Source organism: Ochotona princeps, chromosome 7 (genome assembly GCF_030435755.1).
Source record: "Ochotona princeps isolate mOchPri1 chromosome 7, mOchPri1.hap1, whole genome shotgun sequence".
NCBI lineage: Eukaryota > Metazoa > Chordata > Mammalia > Lagomorpha > Ochotonidae > Ochotona > Ochotona princeps.
The window spans coordinates 83055582-83082090 of NC_080838.1; the positions used below are offsets into that span (position 1 = coordinate 83055582).

General features: G+C 56.5%; 1 protein-coding gene across 1 annotated transcript in view; it reads left to right on the plus strand.

Annotated features, from left to right (window-relative positions):
* Positions 1 to 26509, plus strand: part of SCFD2 (sec1 family domain containing 2) — a 270254-nt gene that overhangs the window by 242769 nt on the left and 976 nt on the right. The window contains exons 6-8 of the mRNA XM_058667314.1: positions 15376 to 15521; positions 22890 to 23024; positions 26209 to 26328. Coding sequence (XP_058523297.1) covers positions 15376 to 15521; positions 22890 to 23024; positions 26209 to 26328 — 401 coding nt within the window. The remainder of the gene's footprint in view (positions 1 to 15375; positions 15522 to 22889; positions 23025 to 26208; positions 26329 to 26509) is intronic.

Consider the following 26509-nt stretch of genomic DNA (forward strand, 5'->3'; position numbering starts at 1 on the left):
AAAGAGACTACGCATTACAAAGCTGGAAATAGATGCTGCGTAGACTCTGCCGCCCCAGCTGCAGCCTGGCCCCGTCTCCGCTCACAGGGAGAGGGAGGTCCACGGGAACAGCAGCGGGAGACAGCGACCCAGTGGCTGCATGTGCCCGTGGCTGCATCCCCTGGCTACGTGTGCCCATGACTACCATGTCCCTTGCATGTTCCTGTGGCTCTGTGCCCCTGTGTGCCATGGCTGCATGTGCCCGTGGCTGTGTCTCCTGTAGTCCACACTGTATACACCCCCAAGGGGCTTGTTGATGCCTGTGAAAATGCGCACTATGAAAACTCATGCTTTGGTTTTTCTAAACACTAAGGTAACCGTATCTTTCATTTCCATGCCCCGTGAGCTTTCTGAAGTTGTCGTGGGTGGGAGTTAGAAACCACTGTCAGCAAGTCCGGCTTCAGTCTCCAGTGCTGCACGTGGGCTCACGTCTCTGCTCCCTGACTGGCGATGTCACGTGTACCTTGAGGTCATGACACCTTTGTCCCTATGGATTCTGCCCAGAGCTCAAGGGCCGGTAGGATGAGGTGCTCTGGTGAGAAGCACCTAAAGCCCCCTGCCCTACCCCACAGCAGGAACTCCTCTGCCTCGTGGAGATGGTGGCCTTCTGCCAGGCAGTCTGTGGCCTTGCTGCAGGAACCTGGGCCTGGTACAATGGCTCGATTGATTAGTCTGCTTCTGCGAGCTTTGAGTTCCCATTATGGGGACCAGCTCATGTCCCAGCCCATCCACGCCCTGCCTGTAGCCTAGGAAAGCAGTGGAGAATGGCCCAAAGCCCTGGCCCCTATACCCACAAGGGAGATCTGGAAGAAGCTCTTGGCTCCTGGCTGCAGATTGGCTCAACTCTGTTGCAGCCATATGGAGAGTGAACCAGTGGATGGAAGAATTTCCTCTGTCTCTCCTCTCTGTAAATCTGCCTTTCTGATAAAAATAAATCTTAAAAAAAAAAATCTCACTGCAGGGACCTAATGGAGGGAGGGAGGGTGCATTCCCAGGGCAGCTTCTGTGTTCTGGTGCCCTCAAGGGCATTTAAGCTCTGTTTGCCATGCTGCCCAGTCCTGGCCCTGCCATACCCTAGGTGCCGTCCTTCCATCGGTCATCTCTGCTTTGGTATCATCTTTATCCCTGATTCTGTGTTAAATTAGACATCTTTGTGTGGCTGTTTTGCCTCTTTTGAGTCCTTGCCCATCTTTCAATGTACCTGCTTGCATTTTTGCTGTTGATTTGTGCGTTTCTTAGCTAAGCTTCTACCGGTTTTGCATGTGACAAGTGGCTCCTGACTTAGACCACATCTTTCCTTGTCCTTCATGGCAGCCTTTGGTTTTAAAAAGAAAGTTTACAATTTGGGCTTATTCACAGTCAATCTTTAATACAAGTAGATTTTTTCCTACATAACTTACAAATAGACTCTTGATATCAGCTTGCCCAGGAATAACTCTGCCTTCCCTCACTGAATCTCAGTGCTGCCCTGGTTCCTGCAGGCAGACCCGCTTGCAGTCTCTGGCCTGTTTTATGGACCTGCTCCGTCTCACGCACCTAGTCATTGTCCCCAGGCGGACTTCTGCAGGCGGGCTGCAGGCCTGTACATCTCGTACCCTGTCCGAGCTTTTCTCAGCCCGCCACTGCCCTCGGCACCGTAAAATCGTTTGTACACGTGCACGCACACGCACGCACACCCGTGCACGCACACGGCTCTGTGGCTGACCAGAGGGCACTGAAGGAGCAGATTGCTCCAGAGGCATTCCTGTTCCCACAGTGTGTATCACTCACACAGTGCTCACCTCCCTGCCCTGGGTGTGAGATGAGATGGCCGCTGGCTGGCAGCATCTCTGTGCCTGGAGGGCCCGCTGCAAGCTGCCAGCCTCGGCTGACTCTTGGGGTTCCTGATAGCTCAGGGTTTCCTCAAGGGTGACCTGAGGACAGAAATGGAGGTTGCTGGAGATTGTCGTTACTGAGCCAACAGATGCAGTCAGGGAGAAGGACATGTGGAGGACACTGAGGGCCAGCTCAGCTCTGCCAGCTGCACTGCCAAGGTGGGCCTGCGTGGGCACACCCAGGGCCAGCACACAGGTGCGGTAGGCGTGAGTGGGACTCCATCAGTCAGGTGAGACACTCAGTGGCAGCGTGGTGCATGCTGCTGAGCTCTCGTGCCCTGCCACTTCCCTTCCCAAGGTCTTCGCCCTTCCCCCCGAGTTGAACTTTCTCAGTCCCCAGCATCCCAGCATGAGTCCCTAAGGCTAGATGAGACGTACAGGATATTTCTTATTTCGGAGGTGTAAATGAATGGTTTTTCATGGCCTTCATCGTATCCATTGCCACAGTCAGCCATTTCTGTTTCCCTTTACGGAAAGACCCAGAGAGCAGCATTCAGGCTGGCGGGTGAGATACCAGCTGAGGGGCCCCGCATCTCACTGAAGGGTACTTGGGTTTGATACCTGGCTCCGGATCCTCAGTCCAGCTTCCTGCCAAGGCACACTCTGGGGAGTTGGGCTCCTGCTGCCCACATTAAGAGATGTGGACAAAGTGCCTGCTCCCAGCTTGGGCTGGGCCAGGCCACCACAGGCACTAGGGGCGTGAGCCCAAGGATGGGATCTCTTTGCTTTCCCTGTGTGTGTCTGTATTTCTGTCCTTCAAATATGTTCATTAAAGAAAGGAAAGAGATGAATTAGAGTTGTGATATCCCTTTGTCTTGAGGCAAAAAGGAGTGATGGATTGTGTAGTAATTCAACATCACTTCCAGGGGAGGCCTAACAAGGGCATGTGTTCCTGGCCCTCCTGGAGTCAGAAGCGCCCAACCTTGGCCAGCGCCGCCTCCCCAGCCCCCGGCCTGCTTGAGGTTCCCAGGGCCACCACCGTTAGCCCAATGGGAAGTTGCATCATCAGCTAGGAGGTGCGAGGGCCAGCTGTGTGTTGGCGGCTCACAGTCATGGCTCTGGAGGTCGTTTTTGACACCCAAAGGAAAGCACAGACAGCTGGCAGGTGGCACCCCTGAGCTCTGCCCTGGCCCTCTGTGGTGCTGTCTGCTTCTGTGCCGGGCACCTCACCCTCTGCCAGCTCCTCACAGGTAAGCGCCATTGTCTTTCTGCTACAGTTAGTTATTCCAAATTCACAGACTCTTTCTCCTAAAACCCTAAGAAGTAAAGAAAGATGAGGACATGGCGTTGGGTTTTGAGATCCTGCTAAGAAGAGCATCACAGCCAGGCAGAGGGTGGGTCAGTGAGCGGCTCTTCCATACGGGTAATAAGACCCCAAACATTTGGACCATCCTCCGCCACGTTCCCTGGCATGTTAGCAGGAAGCTGGATCGGAAGCAGAGCAGCCAGTACTTGAATCTGCTCTCTATAGGGGTGCTGGCACCACAGACAGCAGCTTAACTCACTGTGCCACAGTTCCTGCATGGCCCCTGGGCTTTGGCGGTGGTGGTGATGGTTGGGGTGCTACATTTTTGAAAGGGACATTAATACAAGTTTGTCTCATTGTCTTGTGGATTTACTGATATCCCTGATATTTCCACAACAAGGATGGAGGACATTTATGCAGACTCTGTTCCAAATGTTCACATAGATGGGAATTTTCAGGAATGCGCAGTTAAACATATAACTAAGATCCATAATGCTTGTGTGTGTGAATCCAGGTCCATTGGACCACGTTTGAACAGTGGAGATAGAAGGCCCCATCCCGTGGGACCAGGGCCCTGGCTCGGTAGGCTAATCCTCCAGCCTGTCACCTCAGCAGCCCATATAGGCACTGGTTCATGTATCGGCTGCTCCACTTTCAATCCAGCTCTCTACTTGTGGCCTGGAAAAGCAGCATGGGCCCTGCACCCATGTGGGAGGCCTGGAAGAAGCTCCTTGCTTCCAGCTTTAGATCAGCTAAGCTCTGGGCACATTATGGACATTTGGGGAGTGAACCAGCAATGGGAGACCTTCTTGATCTGTCCTGCTCTCTGTAAATTTGCCTTTCCAATATAAATAAATAAATAAATAAATAAATAAATAAATAAATAAATAAATCTTCAAAAATATATGTAGTAGGGCCCAGTGTGGTAGCCTAGTGGCTAGAGTCCTTGCCTTAAACACACTAGGATCCCTTATGGGTGCTGATTCTAATCCTAGCTAGCGGTCCTGCTTCCCAACTAGCTCCCTGCTTGTAGTGTGGGAAAGCAGTCAAGGATGGCCCAAAACCTTGGGACCGTGCACCCACATGGAAGCTCCTGGCTCCTGGCTTTGGATCAGCTTAGCTCCAGCCATTGTGGCCACTTGGGGAGTGAATCAGTGGATGGAAGGTCTTCCTCTCTGTCTCTCCTCCTCTCTGTATATCTACCTTTCCAATAAAAATATATAAATCTTGCGTATATATTTGTGTGTGTGTGTGTAGTAAAAGCCCCATCTCTTAATGCCCCTGCTTTAAGTCTGACTCCTTTTTCTGTAAGCAGCTCCTGTCACCATGACCCAGACCCCCAGGGACACCTCTGGCCGGGCTCCAGTCCGTCTGCACTGCTGGCTGACCAGGTCCCAGGAGGGGAGAGGCCTAGCATGTGGGTCCAGTGATTGGCTTGTCTTTGAAAGTGAAGCCCTGATGTTTCTGGCTGGCCTGGGCCCCTTGGTGGGACTGGGCCAGCCAGCCTGGGAATGGCGCAGCAGGCCTCGCTGGGGTTCACCCACCCCTTGCTCTTTCACAGATCCCTGCTTGTCACAGCTGTGCTGTGGGCTCCGGCGGGGGCTCAGTGTTCAGTGTTCGAATTAGTTGCTCTCCATACTGGGTCACGTCTGGTGTTCTCTCGCCCGTTCCAGGCCACCTGGCCTGGAGTCGGTGGCATTGCTGCAAATGCAGAGTTCTCTGAACCTTGATGAGTGGCTGCAGATCCCTCTGAGCCCGAGTGAGGGGGTGCAGGTCCCTGGCCCTGGGTGAGGGGGTGCAGGTCCCTGGCCCCGGGTGAGGGGTGCAGGTCCCTGGCCCCGGGTGAGGGGGTGCAGGTCCCTGGCCCTGGGTGAGGGGGTGCAGGTCCCTGGCCCTGGGTGAGGGGTGCAGGTCCCTGGCCCCGGGTGAGGGGGTGCAGGTCCCTGGCCCCGGGTGAGGGGTGCAGGTCCCTGGCCCCGGGTGAGGGGTGCAGGTCCCTGGCCCCGGGTGAGGGGGTGCAGGTCCCTGGCCCCGGGTGAGGGGGTGCAGGTCCCTGGCCCTGGGTGAGGGGGTGCAGGTCTGTGTGTGAACGAGGAAATGGCAAGCGCTTCGTTAGTCTTGGTTTCGTTGACATAAAGTATTGAGAAGTAGCAACTAATTAACACCATAATCACATTAATCCAGGTACAACTAAATGAGACAGAGTCCAGTTAAAACTGCAGTGTTACCCGTCACCCGGAGCAGCCCGGGAGGACCTGCAGCACTGCGAGCCCCTCACGCCAGGCCCCGCCTGCCCCGCCTGCCCAGGACCTTTTGCCATGGAGGCCCTTTTATACTCAGCCTTTCCTTTCTTCAGATTGCTGCACCCAGAGAATGTTCTCAGGGTGCCAGGAGTGAAGAGGCCACATGTCCAACCTCAGACCGCTGCATGGGGCTCTTTCAGGCGCATTGGAGGGCTGTGGGAGCACGGGAGGCCTTCCTGGGAGCTCAGGGCCTCCCTGCAGGCCCCCTGGGGTGCTGCAGCTTGGGACATGCACCCCAAAAGCAGGAGCTGAGGGAGAATGGAGCGGGGGGGGGGGGTTTCAGAGGTGGTCAGGCCGTGAGGGCGTTTCCACTGTGAGTGCAGTGGGGTCCCGAGGAAGGGAGCGTGGCTGCGGGACCTTGCACCAGCTGATCTGCTCCCCAGGTGCGAACAGCAGTGGGGGTTGGGCTAGGTCAAAGCCAGCAGCCCAGAGCTCTGGCCGGGTCTGCATGTGGGTGGGTGCAGGGGCCTAGGCACGCGGACCGTTGCCTGCTGCCTCCCAGGATGCGTTAGCAGCAAGCAGCTGTCCGACTGGTGAGCTGGTGTCACTGCTCTATGGGATGCAGGGGTCACAGTGACAGTTAAACCACTGTAACCAAACACCTGCCTCCCTTCATCCTAGTGCGTTCCGCATTAATCGCCTCCTTAACTATCTAAGGAAATCCCATTTGCTGAGGAATCCTCGCAGAACAAAGTGCCCAGGGCACTACCATGTTGGCAAGGCTAAACCACTTGTTTTGAGCTGTCCACAGCTACATTAGAAGGTTGCAATTTGGTGCCTGGGCTGCTGTGGCAGACACCAGTCAGTTCCTTGCCCCACCAGTTCCTGTCCTGGAGCTCTGCCCCACTTGCCAGCCACCAAGTTGGCTCTGCCCCCTCCATGCTCCTCCTTCGCGCTCCATCTGCCAGGAGGGTGAAGGAGGGCCCAGCGACACCGCAGCCCTTCTGCTTCTGCCTGTGGCAGTGCCACCACCGCTCCGGGCCTCACCACCTCCTCTTCTGCTTCCCGGGCGTGAGGGAGGTGCAGGTTGTGCATGTGGGATGGGTGGCTGCTGGCGGGACAACTCTGTAGGAGTAGGGCAGGTGCCCACCCCCCGGTACCCACTGCTGTTTCTAACGTCGAACTCAGCGTGGGATGCTGGCGTTCAGAGGGACACTGGGCCTCTCTGTTCCTTTAGCGATGCCATTATTCCCAGAACTGTTGGCAGCTTTAAGAAGCCAGCGTTCCATTTGTACTTATCTCTGTCCCTTGCCAGAAAGGTTTCCTACCATTGCTTGCAGCAGCCAGGAAAACACTTGGTTACTCTGAGAACTTCTTTTCTTCCCCATTGCCAACTGTCAGCTCTCATCAGCCAGGCTAATGCTGGCAGGGCTTGGCCGATTGGTTCTGTGCTGGTTTGCAGAGGGTCCGTCATGAGGCTTTAATGGAGTCAGCACATTGTCTCCCTGGCTGTTGTCTCCCTCACTGTTGTCTCGCTGTCTGTTGTCCCCTGGCTGTTGTATCGCTGTCTGTTGTCCTCCTGGCTGTTGTCTCCCTGGCTGTTGTATCGCTGTCTGTTGTCCCCTGGCTGTTGTCTCCCTGGCTGTTGTCTCCCTGGCTGTTGTCTCCCTCACTGTTGTCTCGCTGTCTGTTGTCCCCTGGCTGTTTTCTCGCTGTTTGTTTTCCCCTGGCTGTTGTCTCCCTGGCTGTAGTATCGCTGTTTGTTGTCCTCCTGGCTGTTGTCTCCCTGGCTGTTGTCTCCCTGGCTGTTGTCTCGCTGTCTGTTGTCCTCCTGGCTGTTGTCTCCCTGGCTGTTGTCCTTCTGGCTGTTGTCTCCCTGGCTGTTGTCCCCTGGCTGTTTTCTCACTGTTTGTTGTCCTTCTGGCTGTTGTCCTTCTGGCTGTTGTCCCCTGGCTGTTGTCCTTCTGGCTGTTGTCTCGCTGTCTGTTGTCCTCCTGGCTGTTGTCCCCCTGGCTGTTGTCCCCTGGCTGTTGTCCCCTTGGCTGTTGTCCCCCCGGCTGTTGTCTCCCTGGTTGTGTCTCCCTGGCTGTTGTCCCCTGGCTGTTGTCCTTCTGGCTGTTGTCCCCGTGGTTGTTGTCCCCCTGGCTGTTGTTGTCTCCCTGGCTGTTTTCTCGCTGTCTGTTGTCCTCCTGGCTGTTGTCTCCCTGGCTGTTGTCTCCCTGGCTGTTGTCTCCCTGGCTGTTGTCTCCCTGGCTGTTGTCCCTCTGGCTGTGTCTCCCTGGCTGTTGTCTCTCTCCTCTCGGGGCTGGCCTGGCTGTGCTGGGTATGCGATAGTTCTGCTGAGGTTTGATTGTTCCTGGGTGAGCATACTTTCATGAAGAGTCTTTGGGAAAATTCAGCAAACTCACACTAATACATTTTCTTCATAACCCAGTTGCAATTTTTCCTAAAATGGTGATTAAATGGGCAGGAAAGCTGGAACTCAAAAATAGAATTCGATTTTGAATTTAAAATGGTTTGAGAAGATGAGTCGATGTGGGTGCAAACAGATGCTGAGACCCATGTGCATGCCTAGGACCCTCCCACATGCTGATTGGCTGTGGCGTCCCCTGCAGTGGCCCAAGAACTCCCTGCTGCAAGGGAGGCCCTTGTCCAAGGCCTGGCAGACAGCCCACATACTTAGTCCCCACGGTCCCAGGAAGAGGCCCACTATAGGAAGCTAGGTGTCTCCAGGCTTAGTGCGTGTCTGCCATCTGCCAGCCCCAGAACCTTTGCTCTTGCCGGCCTAGTGGGCGCCTGCATCTTGGTGCTCCGCTCAGCTCGTACTGGCCTCAGGCTAGCACCTGAGTCCTGCCCTGTCCATCCCGCCGCCTCGCTCACCCTCCCCGTCCCTTGGCTGGGCACTCAGAACCCAGGACCGCCATGGTAAAGTGGTCCCTGCATGGTCGGGAGGAAGGAGGCACAGCATGTTTCCTGTAGCACACAGTTGGACTTGCATGGCCGAGTGGCCAGCCCCACCCTTTCCCGATCCCACTGCTATCCGTTCTGTGTTCGGAGACCCTTGACCCTGGGCCTCTCTGTTACTACTGAGTGAATGAGCTACTGAGTGAATGCTGCGTGTCAGACACCCGACAGATGTGAACAGGAATCAGTACTGCCCAGTAAATACCTATTGAGAGGAAGGAAGATCCCCTCACAGCCAGTCACTAGGCAAGGTGACTTGAAATCTGGATGTCTGAAAAGATCAACTCAACTATTTCCAGAACACACAGGCCACGGGGACTACGGGTGCCAAATGGGTGCACTGCTGGGGAGGGCGGGCCCCAGGCCATGGGGACTGCAGGTGCCCAGTGGGCACACTGCCGGGGAGGGCGGTCCCTGGGCCACGGGGGCTATGGGTGCACAGTGGGTGTACTGCCGGGGAGAGCGGGCCCAGTAGAACCCACGTCTGTGAGCCGAGAAGGAGGCAGAGCAGCAACAATTCCTGAAGCTTCTTCCAGAGGCACAGGAGAGGTGAAGCAGGAGCACCCAGCACGACTAGAGGGAAGCTGAGCAGGTGTGGGGAACCAGGGACAGCGTGCATGCTCGGACACAGGCTTTCTGGAAGGGGCGAGGGGCAGATTGAACCCTTAGGCTTGTTTCTAAATTGGGCATGGAGCTGAATACTTCAGATAGAAAGGGCTCCCATAATTCTAGACACAGCAGCCCCTGACAGGTGACTTTTTTTTAAGATTTATTTATTTTTATTACAAAGTCAGATATATAGAGAGGAGGAGAGACAGAGGGGAAGATCTTCCGTCCGATGATTCACTCCCCAAGTGAGCGCAACGGCTGGTGCTGTGCCAATCCGGAGCCAGGAGCCAGGAACTTCCTCCAGGTCTCCCACACGGGTGCAGGATCCCAAGCATTGGGCCATCCTCGGCTGCTTTCCCAGGCCACAAGCAGAGAGCTGGATGGGAAGTGGAGCTGCTAGGATCAGAACCGGCGCCCATATGGGATCCTGGTACGTGTAAGGTGAGGACTTCAGCCACTAGGCTATCGTGCCAAGCCCTAAAAGATTGGATTTAATCAGATTTTCCAATCATGGCATGCCGCCAGGCCCAACAGGTAACTGTTTAATGCAATAACTGTTCACTGTGCACCTGCCATGCCCCAGGCACGAGCGCTCATCAGGGAATCGGGCTCAGCAGTGATTAAAGCACCCCAGTGGCCCACCAGCCACGCGTGGCTGCCTAAATCCACTGCACTTGGAAGATAAGTGAACGCTGAGCCACTCGTCACCTCTGCCAGCCTTTGGGTGCTCACTTGTCCTGGGAGACCAGCAGGTCGCAGTGGGCTGTTGACATCTCTGCAGAGGGCTCTAGCTGCCAGCTGTTGGTCATGCCCCGTTCAAGGACATGAGCAGAGACAGGACTTCAAGCACACATGGAAATGGGTGTTAGGGAAAAGCACCGTGTGCATGTCACGATGTTCGGGCCTAGAAGAATTCCTCAAACACCTGATGTTCCCTTTCATGTGTACACTATATGGGGCATCCTGCACCAGTGCCTTTACCCACCGGGTCACAGGTCAGCCGCAGGCATGGCAGGTCTGTTGCAGGCAACCTCATCCTCGGTTCTCACCGTAGTAACCAGCCATGAGCATCCTTGGACCCCGCATCCCTGAGCATTCCCCAGCTCTGCTGATACAGGCTCACAGGCCCCATCGTGAAGCTGCTGACACAGCCTTGGCCCCGCGAGGCTTTACAGGAGCCCCAGGAACTGCAGCATCCAGCCTTTGTTATAGCCTGCTACACCAGACGGCCGCAGCGCCTGCAGACACAGAACCCCAAAGCCAAGCCAACAGCTTCCTTCCCAACAATGGCGTGTTCTGAACCTGGCCATATGTTCCCTTTATGAGCAACCCCCTCCTGGGTGCCCGGCCCCCACCAGAGGCGCCAAAGCTGTGGAGGGTCCGGGAACCGTCTCCTGCTTGTGAGCACACAATGCAGCCCTTGTGGCTGTTCGGGGATGGGGGCATCTGTGGCTGCGCACACACTGGCCCTGAACTGTCGGCTCCATCTTTCCTATTGGCAGGAGGTGAAAACTGGGCGCGCAGACGGCATGGAGAATCAGTGGCACCCCAGCTGGTGGGGTTTTTATCCTTAAAGTAACTCTGCAGCTGCTCAGCCAGCAGGGAAGTATGAAGCCAGGGCCTGGCTTAGCTGCTGGACACTGGTCCAGCTGTCAGGCCACGGCATCGGTACAGCTCCTGGCTCTGCCTCTGGCCCCCAGTCCCCCTGCAGCTCACCCTCCGTGGGGATCACACAGGGTCCTGTGTGTTGGCTATCTGTAGCTAAGGCTGCAGGGAGTGGGAGAGACACTTCCAGGAGCTTCAGTCAGGGTCCTGGTTGGGCCAGTTGAGGTGGCCCACCTGGCCTGCAGCCAGCGCAGCTCCTGCCCCCAGGGAGGCAGTTGCCCCTCTGTGTTTGGACCCACCCTCAGGGCTTAGGGGCGGTGGGAGGAGGACAGCGTCTGTGCCTTCCCCTCCTGGCCGCTGGCCTCAGTCCCCGGACTATGGCCGGGAACCCTCAGCAGATACCTCAGGGAAGTTTCAGGGGCCAGGTCAACTGGGAGCTTAGGTTTCAGGCACAGCTGGGCTGGTGGGGCAGGGACAGGTGCCAGGGAGCTAGGGTTGTGGCAGACAGCAGGGGGCGGGGCCTTTTGATGTGTCTGCCCCTGGGGGCAGAAAACCAACTCCATTCTCTCCTCCATTCTTTGGAAAGACAAAAGACATAAAAGGAAGTTTCAGCCAATAAGCTTCCCTGTTTTTCTTTCCTTTGTTTTCGAAAATACCAGAAAATGATCCCCTATGACTAAGCACCTAGCCTTCTCCAAAACGACATGGGGGAGTCCACCACTTGCAAAGTCTCCTGCCCGCCTGCCAGGCTGGAGCGCTAGAAATGGCAGGGAGCGGAGGCAGGACAGGACAGACAGTGCCCAGGAAGCCTGGCAGATGAGCGGACACTCAGTCTCTGGCTTCTGTCCTTTTCTAGAAGCCGACAGCAGCTCTGTGACGGACGCAGGGTAGTGATGGCATGGCACGCCCAGGGAGGGAGCCCCACACCCCCTACTTGCTTCCCCAATGGACATTTCTGGAATCAGATTTAACCTTTATTTCTGAACACCATGTCTTCTTGAGCCAGCCGCTTGAAGCTTGTTCTCTGTTTCTCTGCCTCTTGAATTAAAGAAAAAAAGGGGGGGAGGGGTGTTTTTTAAACCTCCCTGTGCAGTAGGCCCGGGGTACTATTTTTAGAATGAGCAGCCAGACTGGCCTGGATTGGGATTGGAGAGGGGCGGGGCTATGGAGCCACCCTCTTGGCCTCATTCCTCTGGGAGTGACCCCTCTTCCCACAGCCTTCCCAGGGCTGCAGCGTGGCAGGTGGCAGGCTGCAGGGCTCCTGGAAGGCATGGACACAGCATCTGGGCTTCTGTCTGTAAGGAGTTATTCCAATAGCCTTCCCTGGACCCGGCACCATTCCTTCTTCCTCACAGCTCATGAAGTTCGCGCCGGCCTAGCTATCCACCAATCAGATGTAGCCTGGCTTTCCACCTGAATCCCACCTCCCAGTCTTCCAGCCCCCTCCCCAACTCCGCCCACTTGCCAATCATCCCTAGACATTCACCTGCAGGCGCCAATCCCCTGGGGGCCTGCCCTCAATCCCTCCCAATCCCCACCCCCTATACCTGGCCGACAAAAAGGCTCCCCCAGGTGCGGCTCTCTCTCTTTCCCGGCTCTTATCCCTCCCTCTCTTACCCCACTCTTATCCCGGCTCTTACCCTGCTCTTTCCCGCTCTTATCCCTCTCTTACCCCCCCCTCCTCTCTCCCCCTCTTTCTTGCTGTTCCTGCTCCGTTGGAATAAACCTCCTAAGATACCTCGTTACGTCTGGTGTGTTTCAGCTCACGGTAAAGAACCAGGTTGTGGGAATTAGCTGCGCGTAATGGTGTGTTTCAGCTCACGGTAAAGAACCAGGTTGTGGGAATTAGCTGCGCGTAATAATATCGTAATATCGTATGAACTAGAACTCTCCCAACTTTTTAAATAACTAACACTGTCCCTCCAGCCTGTTGGCCCTGCCCATTGGCCCCAAACACTGTGCCTTGATGGGGCGGGGTACGAGGTACCCAGTTCACAGTCCCCACCCGGAAATCTGTGTCGCGCATTGGACGCTCCCCACCACACACCTGACATAATGGCTTCTCTGCCTCGTGCCTGCTCTTCTGACAATCAAATCCACGTCACGTCTCATGGCTGCCTCTGCCACCTCACAGACCCACGCCCTGGCACAAGGCAACCTTGTAGGTCCAGCGAGGCTCGAGGGGGCTGCCCATGACCCTCTGAGAATGAGCGCTGACTCACTGTGCCAGGGACCTGGGGACAGCACAGAGCTTGTCATACTGATGCCACAGGTAGACAGGATGGGAACGTGGCTGGGAAGGCTGGCGTGCTGCCCTCCTGGGGGAGAAGCAGGTGTAGCACACACACCTGCATCAAAGTGGCCACGTGGGCACTTTCCCACTTGCAGCAGGGCAGTGACGGGGAGAGCTCACTCTGTCCTAGAAGGTCATGCAGCAAAGATTCATGACCAGGCGTCACTCCACCCGGAGCGGAAGAGCAAGTTCAGATGCCTACATCCCTCACCAGAGTGCCAGCCCCCACATCCGGCTCCAGGTCCCGGTCCCAGCTTCCTGCTAAGGCCATCCCTGGGGGCAGCAGTGATGAGGAGGGCGATTGGGTTCTTGCCCGCTCCCCCATCCCCCGCCGTCACAGGGAAGACTCCAACCAAGATCCTGGCTGCCGGCTGCCACGGGCACAGCCTGTGTGGGTACTCGGAATGAGTGAGCCAGAGGATAGATCCTGGCTACCGGCTGCCACGGGGCACAGCCTCTGTGGGTACTCACAACCGGGCACAGCCTGTGTGGGTACTCAGGGAATGAGTGAGCCAGAGGATAGATCCTGGCTACCGGCTGCCACGGGGCACAGCCTCTGTGGGTACTCAGGGAATGAGTGAGCCAGAGGATAGATCCTGGCTACCGGCTGCCACGGGGCACAGCCTGTGTGGGTACTCAGGGAATGAGTGAGCCAGAGGATAGATCCTGGCTGCTGGCTGGCACTGGGCACAGCCTCTGTGGGCACTCAGGGAGTGAGCCAGAAGACTGAGGCTGGTGCTCTCTCTACCTCTGCCTGTCAATCTCAAATGTTTGGTTAAAAAAGTTAAATTTGTAAAAGGCCGCAGATCTGGAGGAACTGGTTTGCTGTTTTGGAGTGTTTTTCCAATGACAACTGATACATACACAAGATCATATGGTATTAGTAAAGGATGCACCAAATTGTCTGCAGGAAATGGAATTAAAAGAAAGGTTTATTTTAGTCCAGAATGTTTTTTAAATCCATGCATATTGGGGATTTTAAGGTCATGGAAGATCCCGGCACGATGGCTCAATGGCTAACTCCTCGCCTCATGAGCGCCAGGATCCTGTATGGACATTGGTTCATGTCCCAGCTGCTCCACTTCCCTTCCAGCTCCCTGCCTATGGCCTGGGAAAACAGTTGAGGACAAGCCAAAGCCCTGGAACGTTGCACCCATATGGAGACCAGGAAGAAGCTCCTGGTTCCTGGCTTCAGACTGGCTCAGCTCTGGCCATTGCGGCCACTTGGGGAGTGAACCAGTGCATGGAAGATCTTTCAGTTTTTTTCTCTTTCTCTGTGTAAATCTTCCTTTCCAGTGAAAATAAATCTTTAAGTAAAGGTTGTAGAAAGTGCAGATTGTTTAAAAATTGCATGGATTTTAATTTTGCAAGAAAGGAAGAAGAGCCACCTTGTTTTAATTCAATTTTCCATGAGCTTCTTAAAGCCGCCCTCATGTGGATCGTGGTGATGCGCTCCTGTGTTCACCAAACACCTGTCATGGCTATAACACCTTCCATTGCAGCGTAAGCCTGTCTGGCTCCTCCCTCCACTCCCCTCACATCCACACCCGCCTGCACAGCTATGACCAAGAACAGGCAGTAAGAAGCTGGGTGGCTCTGGTCCGGCTTGTACCCCTGACTGCCTGGGGCAAGGCGTAGCAGCACAGCCTGCTACACAATAGCCTAGGACTCCTGCAAGGTTCCAGGCAGAGGTGCCTGTGGCCTGGCAGGCCTACCCCAGGGATCTACCCAAGAGAAATAAAAACAGGCCTACAGAGAGAGAGGGAGTCCGAGAGAGAGCTAGCGGAATTATTCCCAATACCCAAGCAGCGAAAGCTGTCCCAACACCACCATGCTGATGGGGAGACACTGTGGCATGTGGGGAACAGTAAGAAGAGGGGCATGCCACATCCCAGAGGAGCCCTAACATCTCAGAGCCCTCATGTCCCAGGATTCCCATTACGGGAAGTGTCCAGTGCATACCCGCCTTGGGGATGCAGGAGGCCCAGTGGCTGCCGTCAGGTTCAGGGTTTCTTTTGGCACCAGTGAAGTGGCTGTCAGGTTGGCTGTAGTGACCACAAACCTGTGCAGGTGTAAGTTGGAGCTCAGCTTAAGTGAGCAGCCTCCAGGCTGCAGCCAAGGACAGGCTACCCGTTGGGGAACGAGTGTGGGCACAAGGTAAACATCAGGGTGGGACGTTCAGGGGCAAAGAAGTGAGACAGGGAGGAAGGGAAGCCAGGGGCACAGCGCGTGACAGCCGGCCTCAGGCCTGCAGGGGAGGACACCTTGGAGCTGTCCCCCAGCGAGATTGTTCTGGCAAGTGTTGAGTCCCCCACGTGTCCACCAAGCTTCCTGTGCAGCTGCATGTGCTACTGTAGCCAGAGAAGGCCGGGAAGACACGGGCTGACAGGCAGGCACGTGGGTGCTGGGGGCATGCCTGGGTCCAAGGGTGGCACCCCAGGGTGACTGAGCCGAGAGGGGAGGGCTGCCTCACCTGTGCCTACATTCCCTGCTCTGTTTCAGGCTGCGACTCCCCAGTTCACCTGACGCCACACAAGTCCAAGGCGGCCGTGGACGAGCTCTTTGCCACACTGCGGGACGTGGCCGGGGCAAGGCGTCTCATGAAGCAATTCAAGTCTGTCCATGTCCCTGGAAGTCACGCCCATCAGGCAAGTGCCTGCCCTTTCAAAGTGGGGGGTTGGAGGGAGTTCCCCAATCTGCCATGTGCTCAGAACGCAGACCACGGCTGCCCCTGGAATTCTGGTCTGCCTCCAGTTACGGACCAGGTTTCCTCTGGGGCTCTGCTGGGTCTGAAGGCCTTGGAGCGGATGGGAGCGCCAGGCTGCCACAGGGGGAGCAGTCCAGGAGGGCCATGCACCTGTTCCACAGCCTTGGGCCACAGCCTGTGCTCATTTTACTCCAGGTCCCCAGGCCAGGGGCTGGCCTTAACTGAGGCCCCACATGGTAGATTGATCGAGGTAGCCCAAGTAGACGCTGATCGATGCGAACAATAAATGCACCCCGTAGCACAACAGCAAGGAAGAGGCCTCTGTGGCCCCGCTGCTGCTGAGGTCAGGGGCGTGCGAAGGCCCCCAGAGGGCTGAGGAGACTCCAGGTGACAGCGAGCAAGGGGGTGTGCTGGAGGAGTGGGGGTTGCAGAGAAAGACTGTGGGGACACTCGGGGTGGCATGGATAGTGAGGCTGCAGCATCCACTGGATACAAAGGAGTGTGGAATGCCACAGCTGGGCGTGGGCCTTGGGAAGGACAGTCTTCCCACTGTGATCCCTGTGGGGAGGGCCAGGCATGCCGTGGCAGGGCAAAGGAACCACATTCGTGGGTGGGGCCAGGCCCAGGTGTCCCCACCTTCAAACCATGGCTGACCTAGGAAGGACACATTTCACCATACGTCTCCTTTATTCCCTCCATGTGCATGTGGGTTGGCAGGCACATCCGGGACTCTGTCCTTCACCGCCCTGCCCAGGGGTATCAGCAGGGAGCTGGATCGGAAGTGGAGCAGCCGGGACTCGAACCAGCACCCAAATGGGAGCAGCAAGGCTGTGGTGAGGAGTGATGTGTGGGTGCCCAGGCTGGATGCAGGGCCCAGCTGGGGCTGCCGAGGAGGTGGAGCCTGATGGGCAAATTTTTCCCTCAACCTCTGCTCCTCAGCCCTGCTGTGCCAGCAGACACCTGTACGTCCTTCCAGCTTCAAGCTGTGACTCTGCAGAATCCCACTTGGGAACACCCAAAGCCAGGCTGCCCGGGCTCCTGCCGCCGGGCTGGCCTGTGCTGCACACCTGGGCTGGGGCTCCTGCTTCAGAGCTGTGTCCTCTGCCACTCCTCCCCTGGTCACCCCCACCGGAGTTTCCTGATCAGCCATCACTGTTTTCAGGAGAGGGCCATCAGGGTCTAGTGCAGACAGCAGACGTTGCTCTTGGAGTTGCGCGCCCATCAGTGCTGCTACTGGAAGGCAGAGCTGGGGGCTGCACCTCCACAGATGAGCCCACCTACCTCCAGCAAAACCCTGCTCCTTGGGCCACGAGGGCTGCAGGCAGCCCTTGTGCCTGGCCATGGGCTCTGTGGAGTCTTGCTTTGTGTGTGAGTCGGGGGCAGGTGGGGAGGGTGGATCCCACTGCAACTGTTACCCAGGACCATGCCTCCTGCCTTCTTCCTTCTTGGTGAATGAGAGGTCAGCTAGAGGGGCCCATTCTTCAGGGCCAGAGAATGTGAACCCTGGTAGCCATGTGTGCCCTCAGGCTGCTCACCAGCTGCATGTGCCCAGCGCTGCTGGCTGCAACAGCCGTGGCCACAGAGGGCAGCCCAGGCATCTTGTCTGGCCTGTTGTGCCACTCTCTCCCTTTGCTCGGCCATGGGCCTCCTCCTGACGGATGCTGAGCACCCACTGCCTGCTGGTCCTCTCTGTCCTCTGAGACCCCAGCTGTGTCCATCCCCAGGTCCTCTTGCCCTTCGCCCTGGGTCCCAGAGCAACAGGCCCCGCTGGGCCTCGGTGTGGGTGGGGAGGCTGCAGACAGCTGCCGCGTCTGGGTGAGGCATCCAACAGTACACCACGCAGCTCGCGCCTGCCTGGCTCTGGCACAGGTCTCCAGGAAACGTCACACAGATTTGCGCTGCCTGCCACGCCTCTGGCACATGAACAAGAGTACTAGCAGCCAGCAGTGCCCGGGGAGGCCTGACTCCTCCTGCGCCCAGGGAGATGTGGCTTTCCAAGCCGACTGTGGCGCCGTCTCCGTCGGCAAACCCTGGCTGCCAGCTATTTGGAGCCCTGTGCTGCCCCCCAGCCCCAGCCATGCTGGCCACCTTTGTAAGAGCCAGCACAGGCTGGGGCCAGGGACACACGTGGCTGGACCCTCTGAACACCAGCCAATTCCTTAGGAACCAGGGGCTTTGCCTTCCTATGACATGCTAGGAGCACAGTCCATGTTGTAAAAATAATTGTTCCTGCTGGCTGTGCTGAAGACAGCCAGAAAAACAAACCCTTTTGTCATCTCCAAACCCATCCTTTCAAAACATGCAAGGACAGCAAAGTTGGTCCTGGTATGGCCAGAAATCAGCAAGCCCTGGGCAGGGTAGGGCCGGTCCTGGCCGTGACATTCAGAGCACAGGCGCCCTAGGGAGCACTGGCACAATGCCCTCCTGGGGCCCACCTTCCCTGGCATGCAGGCTCATTGGCCTCACCAAGCCCCTTCCTCTAGGGACAGCTGTCAGGAGTGTGTGACACCACTGCCCTGGTGCAGACACATCCACCAGCTGACACAGCGGAGCCTGTGGGAACCTGGGCACTCCCTTTTCCCCTTGGGATGTGTAGTTGTAACGCGCTTTCCTAGACCCCTAAGAGCCAGGTGCCCCCCAGGCCTGGGGCTTTTGTGCCTGACATGTATCAGCCACAACTCGATACAACTCTGCACAGGGGGTACTGTTGCCATCCTGGAAGCCTGGGGAGGCTGCCCCCTCAGCTATGCAGGAGCTGCTGGCCTGGTGCTGGTCACAGCTCATGGCTGCAGGGAAGCTGGGCAGGTGCCGGCATCCATAGCTCGGGTCCCTCTTCCTGCTGCGCCTCACCACTTCTGGCATTCCTCCCTGGGCCCTGCCCTGCGCCGACTGCTCTCGGCTCACTGCACTGGGCCGCCAAGGTTCTGGCTTCCATCCAGTATTTATGGTCCTCCCAGCCCTAATGCCCTTCTCTGTGCTCACTGCACTGGGCCGCCAAGGCTCTGGCTTCCATCCAGTATTTATGGTCCTCCCAGCCCTAATGCCCTTCTCTGTGCTCTGGCTCAGCCTCATGGCCCCAGAGAGTGACATTCTTTCCCTATCAGGTTTCCAGGGAAACAGAGCTGGGAAGTTAACCAGAGGTCAGATTCTGCTGCAGAGGGGCCGGGGGCAAGCTTCGTGCACCCACAGCTAGCTGCACGCTGCTCATTAAGGAAATCCCCCATTAATGATTCAGTCCAAGCTTAGTGGTGTGTCCACAGCTAGGATTGTGCTGGGGCTCTGGGGCGCTGGGGCGGGTGGCCAGACTCCGCTTCCTCTTCCTCCCGGAGCACCCCTCCTGCAGTCTTAGGTCCCCTCGCAGCTCAGTTGTGGGTTTGTGACAAGTTCTGGCCAGTCAGCTCCTGAAGCCAGAGACACCCAGGCCAGGCCTGTGAGCTGCCCAGTTACTCCAGGGCTAGGCCCAAGCTCTCCAGTGCAGGGCGCTGATGCCATGGGCCCTGGGGGAGCCGCTTGGGGCAGGGAGCTGGGGTCACTGGGCGACAGCATAGGGCCACAGCCTGTATTGCCAGCCTGTGCCACATTGATCATGAGCATAGCATAAATGACTGGCAAGGCAAGGCCAGAAGGAACTTGGCAGTTTCCTTGTTTTCTTTAGAAAGCAGAGCTCTCCCACCTGCTGATTCTCTCCACAAATCCCTCCATGTCCAGGGCTGGGCCAGCGTGTAGCCAGGAACTAGGAGGTCTCCTAGCAGGGCAGCCAGAACCCGAGTACCAATCGGGTAGTCTGAGTCCTCTGTGTCCTGCCCCACACCTGCCTGAAAGCCAACTGGTGGGGACTTTGGTCAGAAAAACTGAAGAACTGGGAACCGTGTGACCACCCACCACCTGGCCCTGTCGAATACTGGAGGAAAAGAAGGAGAGGCCTGGAGTTTGGACACCTGTTTCCGTCCCCTGGTACACAGCACAGGCCACCCCAAGCAGCTTCCAGGAGGAGGCGGCCGGCGGTTCTCCTCATTCAGCCCTGACTAGAAAATCCAGAAGAGTTGGCCCAGCACTGTTTTATACCTGGGAAAGTCTTTACACCAACGCCAACACTCTGTTAATCTATGAAATGATTCAGTTATTTTTGTCAGTCATTTTTTCAATAAGGAATTTAGAGGGAGTTCCCTGTTGCTGTCTTTAACCAGGAAAATCCCTCAGTTGCTTTTGCGGTTTTTACCTAATTTAAAAAATTTAGTTGGAAGGCAAACAGAGACAGATCCCCCATCTCCTGGTTCACTCCCTAGATGCTCTCAGTGGCTAAGGCTGGGCCACACCAGAGCCTGGAGCTGGGAACTGCATCTGTGGCCCCTCCAGTCCCCAAGGGTGACAGGGACCTACACGCACAAGCCAGGCTCTCCTGCCGTCCAGGCTGTGCCTGAGCAGGGAGGGGCGTGAATGCCAGTACAGGACGCAGGGCCCACATGTTGGCCTGAAGCGCCGGCCCACAACCCCGGCCCAGCGACTTTGTAGTGGAGATCCTTATTTCATGGCTTGTGCTCTCATTCACAAGTAGAATTAGAAAAAGGGAAAATGTGCCAAATGGCTTAAGCAAGGAGGTAGTTTCTGGGATCCTGGGAGGAGGAGCTACTGTTAGGCACTCCAGCAGGGGCAGCGGGAGAAGCAGGTCCCTGCTCACACGGCCCCCATCCAGTCCTCCTGCCGTGCCGCCAGTTGGCCAGCGCCCACTTGGCTCCACAGCTCGAGGCAGGAAGGAGGGCTTGGAGTCAGAGTCATCTCGTGCCTCCAGCGAGTGTTATTTCCAAATCATTGTCAAGGGAAAGATTCCAGCGAATGCTGCCCCCAAAGATAAGCAGTGTGTATTATAGGGATGTGCCAGGTGGTTAATTACCACAAACATCTCGTCTTCTGCATTGTGTGATATATCTGCTACTGTAATTTCTGTGGGATTTTTGTTTTTGGTGAAGGTTTAATTATTAGAAAGGCAGAATTACAGACAGAGAAGGAAAGAGAGAGATCTTGTATCCACTGGTTCACTTCCCAATAGTCACAGAAACCAAGGCTGGAGCAGGCCAAAGCCCAAAGTCAGGAGCCTCTTCTGAGTCTCAGATGTGGGTGCAGGGACTCAAGAACTTGGATCACTTTCTGCTGCTTTCCCAGGCGTATCAGGAGGGAGTTGGGTCAGAAATGGAGCAGCTGGGACTCAAACCAGTGCTCGTGTGAGGTCCTGCCACTGCAGGTTCAGCTGACGGTGAGCTAATAGAACCACTGTTTTCTAATGAGACGAGCAGCTGTGTATCCCTGGGAGGAACATGTAGTTGGTGTGCTCATATCAGAATTTTACTGTTTCAAGTAGCCGAGATGTAAGAAGTCATGGATCAGAACAAGATTTGGCATTGCTGAGCAGGGCAAAGAGGTTTCTGGGGCTGGCACTCTGGTATACCATCACCTGCTGCCATTCTGGCTCCCATGTGGGCACCCGTTCCAGTCCTGGCTACTCCACTTTCCACCCAGCTCCCTGCTAATGCACCTGGGAAAGCAGCAGAGGACGGCTCAAGTCCTTGGGCCCCTGTCCCCATGTGGGAGACCTGGAAGAAGCTCCTGGCTCCTGGCTTCAGCTTAGCCCAACCTGGCTGTTACAGCCATCTAGGGAGTAAACCAGTGGACAGAAGATCTCTGTTCCTTTGCCCCTCCAGCTCTATAACTCCCCTTTCAAATAAAAATAAAATAAAATAAAGTCTTTGGGGAAAACAAGGCTCCCAGGAGTCCTTTGTTGCCCTTGCCTGTCCGTCTTGTCACCTGGGACTGAGTGTCACACCCTCGCCTGGCTGCTGGGAGGGAAGGTGCAGATTTTTGCTGGCGACGGGCACCTCCTGGCCAGCACAGAGCCGTGGCTCATCACGGGCACCTCCCGGCCAGCACAGAGCCATGGCTCATCACGGGCACCTCCACCGTGCTCAGAATCTGCTGATGAGTGCCATCTGCGTCCACAACGGCCAGGGCTGGGCCAGGGCTGGGCCAGGGGGAAGCCAGGGGCCTTCATCTGGGTCTCCCGTGGAGGTGACAGGAACCCAAGCACTCGGGCTCACTCCTGCTGCTTTTCCCAGGCTGGTAGCAGGATCGGAAGTGAAGTGGCCGGAAGCTAGCTCCCATGTGGGATGCTGGCATCACAGGCTGTGCCACAACACTGGTCCTTACCAGCTTTATTTCTGAAGTACCTAAAGTGAAAAACTAGGAATAAAGGAAAAAATAAAGGAAAAATGCCAGAAAAGCAAGGTGAAACGAAGGCCGGGGACAGTGGAGTCCCGGCTCTGGCTGATGCAGAGGGGTGGGCATTCGGAAGAGGATGTGAATGTAGGAGGGGAGGGCTGCCACCGCTGCTGTTACTGCCCACTCTGGGGCTGGCAGCAGATGTGCATGGTGGGAGCGGGAAGAGCAACAGGCCAGCGAAGCAGGCGGGAAGAACTTAGCCACAGCCACTAAGGAAGGAGTAGAGCGAAGTGAGCTCAGCAGGAACACAGCCCCGAGGCAGCTGCCTGTAAAAATAACTCCAGCATGCACGGAGAGGGTCTCACCCTGCCGCGGAGGCCCGACACTCCGTCAGCTTCTGTCATCCTCAGAGCACCTGTGGTCCCGGAGCACTTGGAAGCTGAGCTCGGGAGAAGGAGGAGCTGCCTTCACTCGCATGTTGCCAACATACCACAAGTTCCTAGCAGGAGGGAGCGTGAGGCTAAGGGTGTTATCAGACACCGTGTTCACATCGAAAGCAGGTAGATGACACTTAGTTGCTTGCAGAAAATGTGGCCTAGCCAGCTGAACCGCCACTTGCAATGCCAGCATTCCAGTTTGAGTCCCAGCTGTCCTGGTTCTGATCCAGCTCCCTGCTAATGCACCTTGCAAGTCCCAGGTGCTCGGGTCCCTCCCACCCATGTGGACAGCAGCATGGAGGTCCAGGCTGCAGGCTTTGGTGTAGCCCGGCCCAGCTGCTGTGGCCACTTGGGGAGTATACCAGTACACACACACTCTCTGTCTCTCTCTCTCTCTGCCTTTCAAATAAATGCATCAATCTTTAAATTAGTAACTACAGATCAAACAAGTAGCCATGCTGTGATTATAGCACTGGGAAGGTGTATTCGCTTCTGAAAGAAGGTCAGGAGCTTGGCGCAGGGGTTGGGCCGGGGGAGGAAGCAGGGTGGAAGTTCATCAGAGTTCCACTTCACACAAACACACACACAACCCCAGCTGCTGCAGTGTGAGCATGCCTCAGCTCCCTCCCCGACTCACGTGGTGGCCCATTGTGTCCTCCCAGGCATCCTACCGGCCGCTGCTGAAGCAGGTGGTGGAGGAGATCTTCCATCCCGAGAAGCAGGAACACACGGACATTGAGCACGTGTCATCGGGCCTCACCGACCTCCTGAAAACGGGGTTCAGCATGTTCATGAAGGTACAGTGAGGGTGGAGGGGGCATCCCCAGGGCAACGCTGGGTGCCTTGAGCCTTTGAAAATTGAGAGCCATCTGTGTTTCACTTGGATTACAAGCAGTCTCATCCAGCTTCCACCCTGCCCCTGGGGGGGCATCCCTGGTCAGGGACAGGCAGCAGGTGGCAGGTGCTGGGCACAAGGCAGGCCAGGGCAGCACAGTTAAGAACTGCTGTCTGTGCACCCCGTGTTCACTCCTGACATGAGCCGCTTGTGTGCCGCTCCCAGGCCCTTTGCTCCTGGCTCTAGAACTCACTGTGTGGGGCTGACATTGTCCCCGAATCCATGGGAAAATGGGCCCTCACACACGCTTCAGGGACCAGTGCTGGATCACTCTGACTAGTAACCTCTGGGGTGGGTCAGGATCATCCCACAGCCCTGCAAGGACACAGCGTGGCATGTCTCTACCTGGCTGCAAGCTATGCTGGGTCAAATAGATATAAACATGGCTACAGCCTGACCCTACCCAGCAGTGCCAGGGTCTCAGCTGCCAGAACGCTGGGAAGTCACAGAACGTCTCAGTGGCTTCAAGGCGTCTTTGAAATTGTGAATGAATGTCTACAAGAGACCTGACCTTTCCAAGTTCAGCAAATGGGTATTCCAGGAAAAACTCGTCTAGCCCGGATGCCCGAGGACACACGCCAGACAGGCAGACTCCTGCCTGAGCAGTGAAACGCTGGCGCGGCCACACGGCTCTCCTTCCTGTAGGACCTGGCTGCTGCTGTCTGTGGCAATGCCAACCTCTGCCTCGACCTTCCTGCCTTTTTTTTTTAAAGTGAGTATAGTTCAGATTTCTGAGCGTGACCAGGGGCTCCTGATTGAATGTATCTAAGCCAAGATCTGCCCAACAATTCCCTGTCCCTAGCAGCTCTTGGTAGCAGCTATCTTCCTTTAAAAAAAAAAAGAAAAAAAGAAAGAAAAGAAAAGAGAAAAAAGTAAGAGAAAAAAGAAAAGATTAATTTATTTGAAGGCAGAGTCATGGAGGAGAGGAAGAGATCTTCCATCTGCTGGCTCACTTACCACATAGCCACAATAGGCCAGGTTGGACCAGGCCAAAACCAGAGGCCAGGAGCGTCATCTGGGTATCCTGCCAGGGTGCAGGCGCCCAAGCGGCTGAGCTGTGTGCTACTGCTTTCCCAGGTGCATTAACAGAGAGCTGGATAGGAAGTGGAGCAGGCTGGACGTGGTTTCAGATTTGTCCCTTGGACACACTCATCCTCATCCACTACCTTGGACTAACCCCTGGAGAGAGACCAAGATAGGCCACAGGGTGGCCTCATGGCCTGAGCAACCTGTCCCAAATAGGGCTGCTGCATTGCCTTGTGCCAGGGGGTGTGACCAAGGGCATGGGCTGGCACCTGTTGCCTCAGAGGGATCTCCTTGGGGCCCACCGATGAGCGCTCCCTGGGAAAAACTGGCCCCAGCTCAGGGTTCTGTGAGCAGTGATGTTTGAGGAACCCCAGGGCCAAGCAGCCCAGGGCTACTGCTTCCTGGGCCATGTCACAGCACCAGTGGTATTCAGAAGTTCATGGCACAAAGCTCATCAGGCGCAGAAACGTTTTGAATTCTACATGGACAAAAGGCTGTACTGAGTGAGCGTGGAGGACGTGTGTTAGTGGCGTGTTACTGAAGCACCGTGACCGCAGGTCAGTGCTGGGAGCTTTAACACCCAGTATACTTGGATTTTCATTCTACATCATTCCTTTCCCCCTGAACTTTCTGGAATTTCTTGGAAAAGAGAGGGGGAGACCCATGCCTTGTTTCCTTACCCCACTCCAGGAAGTCAGATTTTGAACTCAAGTGGCCTTTGCCCCGGAAGAAGTTCCTGGGCCGCCACCTGTTGCCCTGGCTCCTACCATTCAATCTTGCAGAGGCAGCACTCTAAAGAAATGCCTCCCTCCAGCCTCACCCCTGCTGGAGGCTGAGCTCAGAGAGGTTGACAAGGGTGGGGCTGAGATGAAGGAACATGTGTTCCCTGACAGCTGTTGGGATCCATGCCTGCTCCAAGTTGCCAGGGCCCTCATGGTGTCCCAAGCTGAGCTGCTCCCCCAGGACCCCTCGGAGCCTTGGCACTGGCTGGCTCTCCTGCTCACCACACAGAAAGTGCCATTTGGTCCATGTGCTCAGGTCTGAATAGAACCAGGGTGACTCTACAGAGGCCCAGCCAGGAGGACCTGCAGGGACCAACTCCCAAGGGCCTCTCCACTGCACAGAGTGAGGGGTGCATGGAGTGGACAGAGATACAGTGGGGCAGTAACATGAGGACGTTATCTGGGGTTGGTCACTGGATCTGGGGTGCCCAGGGTCAGGAGCCCTGGATGGGGAAGCAGAGATGGAGAAAAAAAGAACTGAGCTTCTTGCCATCCGCTCAGCCCCGGCACCTGCTGGGTGAAAGCCGTGCCTGCTCAGCTCGCCGCTGTGTCCGCCCCGGTGCCTCAAGTGGCCCTGGCCCTTCAGAGCTGCCCAGGAAGTTACCTGTGACTGTGTGAGCGCGTGGGTTGGAAGCACGGCCTTCCACACCAGCGTGCCTGTGGCTGAGGTGCAGCTGTGTCTGGGACTTACATCTGTAAGGCCAGCGCTTGTAACTTATGGCCTACCTGTGGTGGGGACCCGGTTGCAGCTGGAGTAGGAGCCAGCGGCCTGCCAGCCTCACGTACCCTCAGAGGGACGCCTGGCATCAGCACAGTCAAGCCGCTGATGACAGCAGGTGTGCCTTGGCCACGGGGACCTTCCAGGGCTTGCAGTATTAAACACCAGGTGCTGCATAGCGCATCCTCAGTGCGACCAGTGCAGTGTCACAGCTGGGGCAGGCTCCAGGCCAGGTGAAAACAGAGCCGGGTAGTGCAGAGCGTTATACAGCAGGAGAGCGCTGGCCTTGGCACCAGGACAGCTTTCCGGCGGAGCCAGGCTTCTGCCTCCGGGTCTGCTGCTGGTCACACAGGAATGGTCGCTTCTGGTGATGGATGCACCCGCTGGTGCTTGTGTGCGCAGAGCCAGCACGTGCAAGCGTGGCACGCCCGTCAACAGCAAGCACCGTGGGCTGAGAACACCCCCCAGTGAGGATCCCTGGGGGGTGATCTCAGCCGTGTCAGGTGCGAGGTACCCCAGGAGCCCCTGCTTTCTGACCCCGGCCACGTTTTGTTTTTCAGGTGAGCCGGCCGCACCCCAACGACCACCCCCTCCTGATCCTCTTCGTGGTGGGAGGCGTCACAGTCTCCGAGGCCAAAATGGTCAAAGACCTGGTGGCGTCCCTGAAGCCCGGACACCAGGTACGCAACTCCTGTCCGGCCGTGGGCAGCGGGGCCCCAGCCTGGGACCCTGCATGGGGTTTGAAGAGCCATGCTACCCCCAAAGGCCTGTGGGCAGGAAGCCTCCAGGGGCACCCCCCAACACACCAGGGCCTGGAAGGCAGGAAACCCCTTGGGTGATGAAGCACTGACTGGAGCCCAC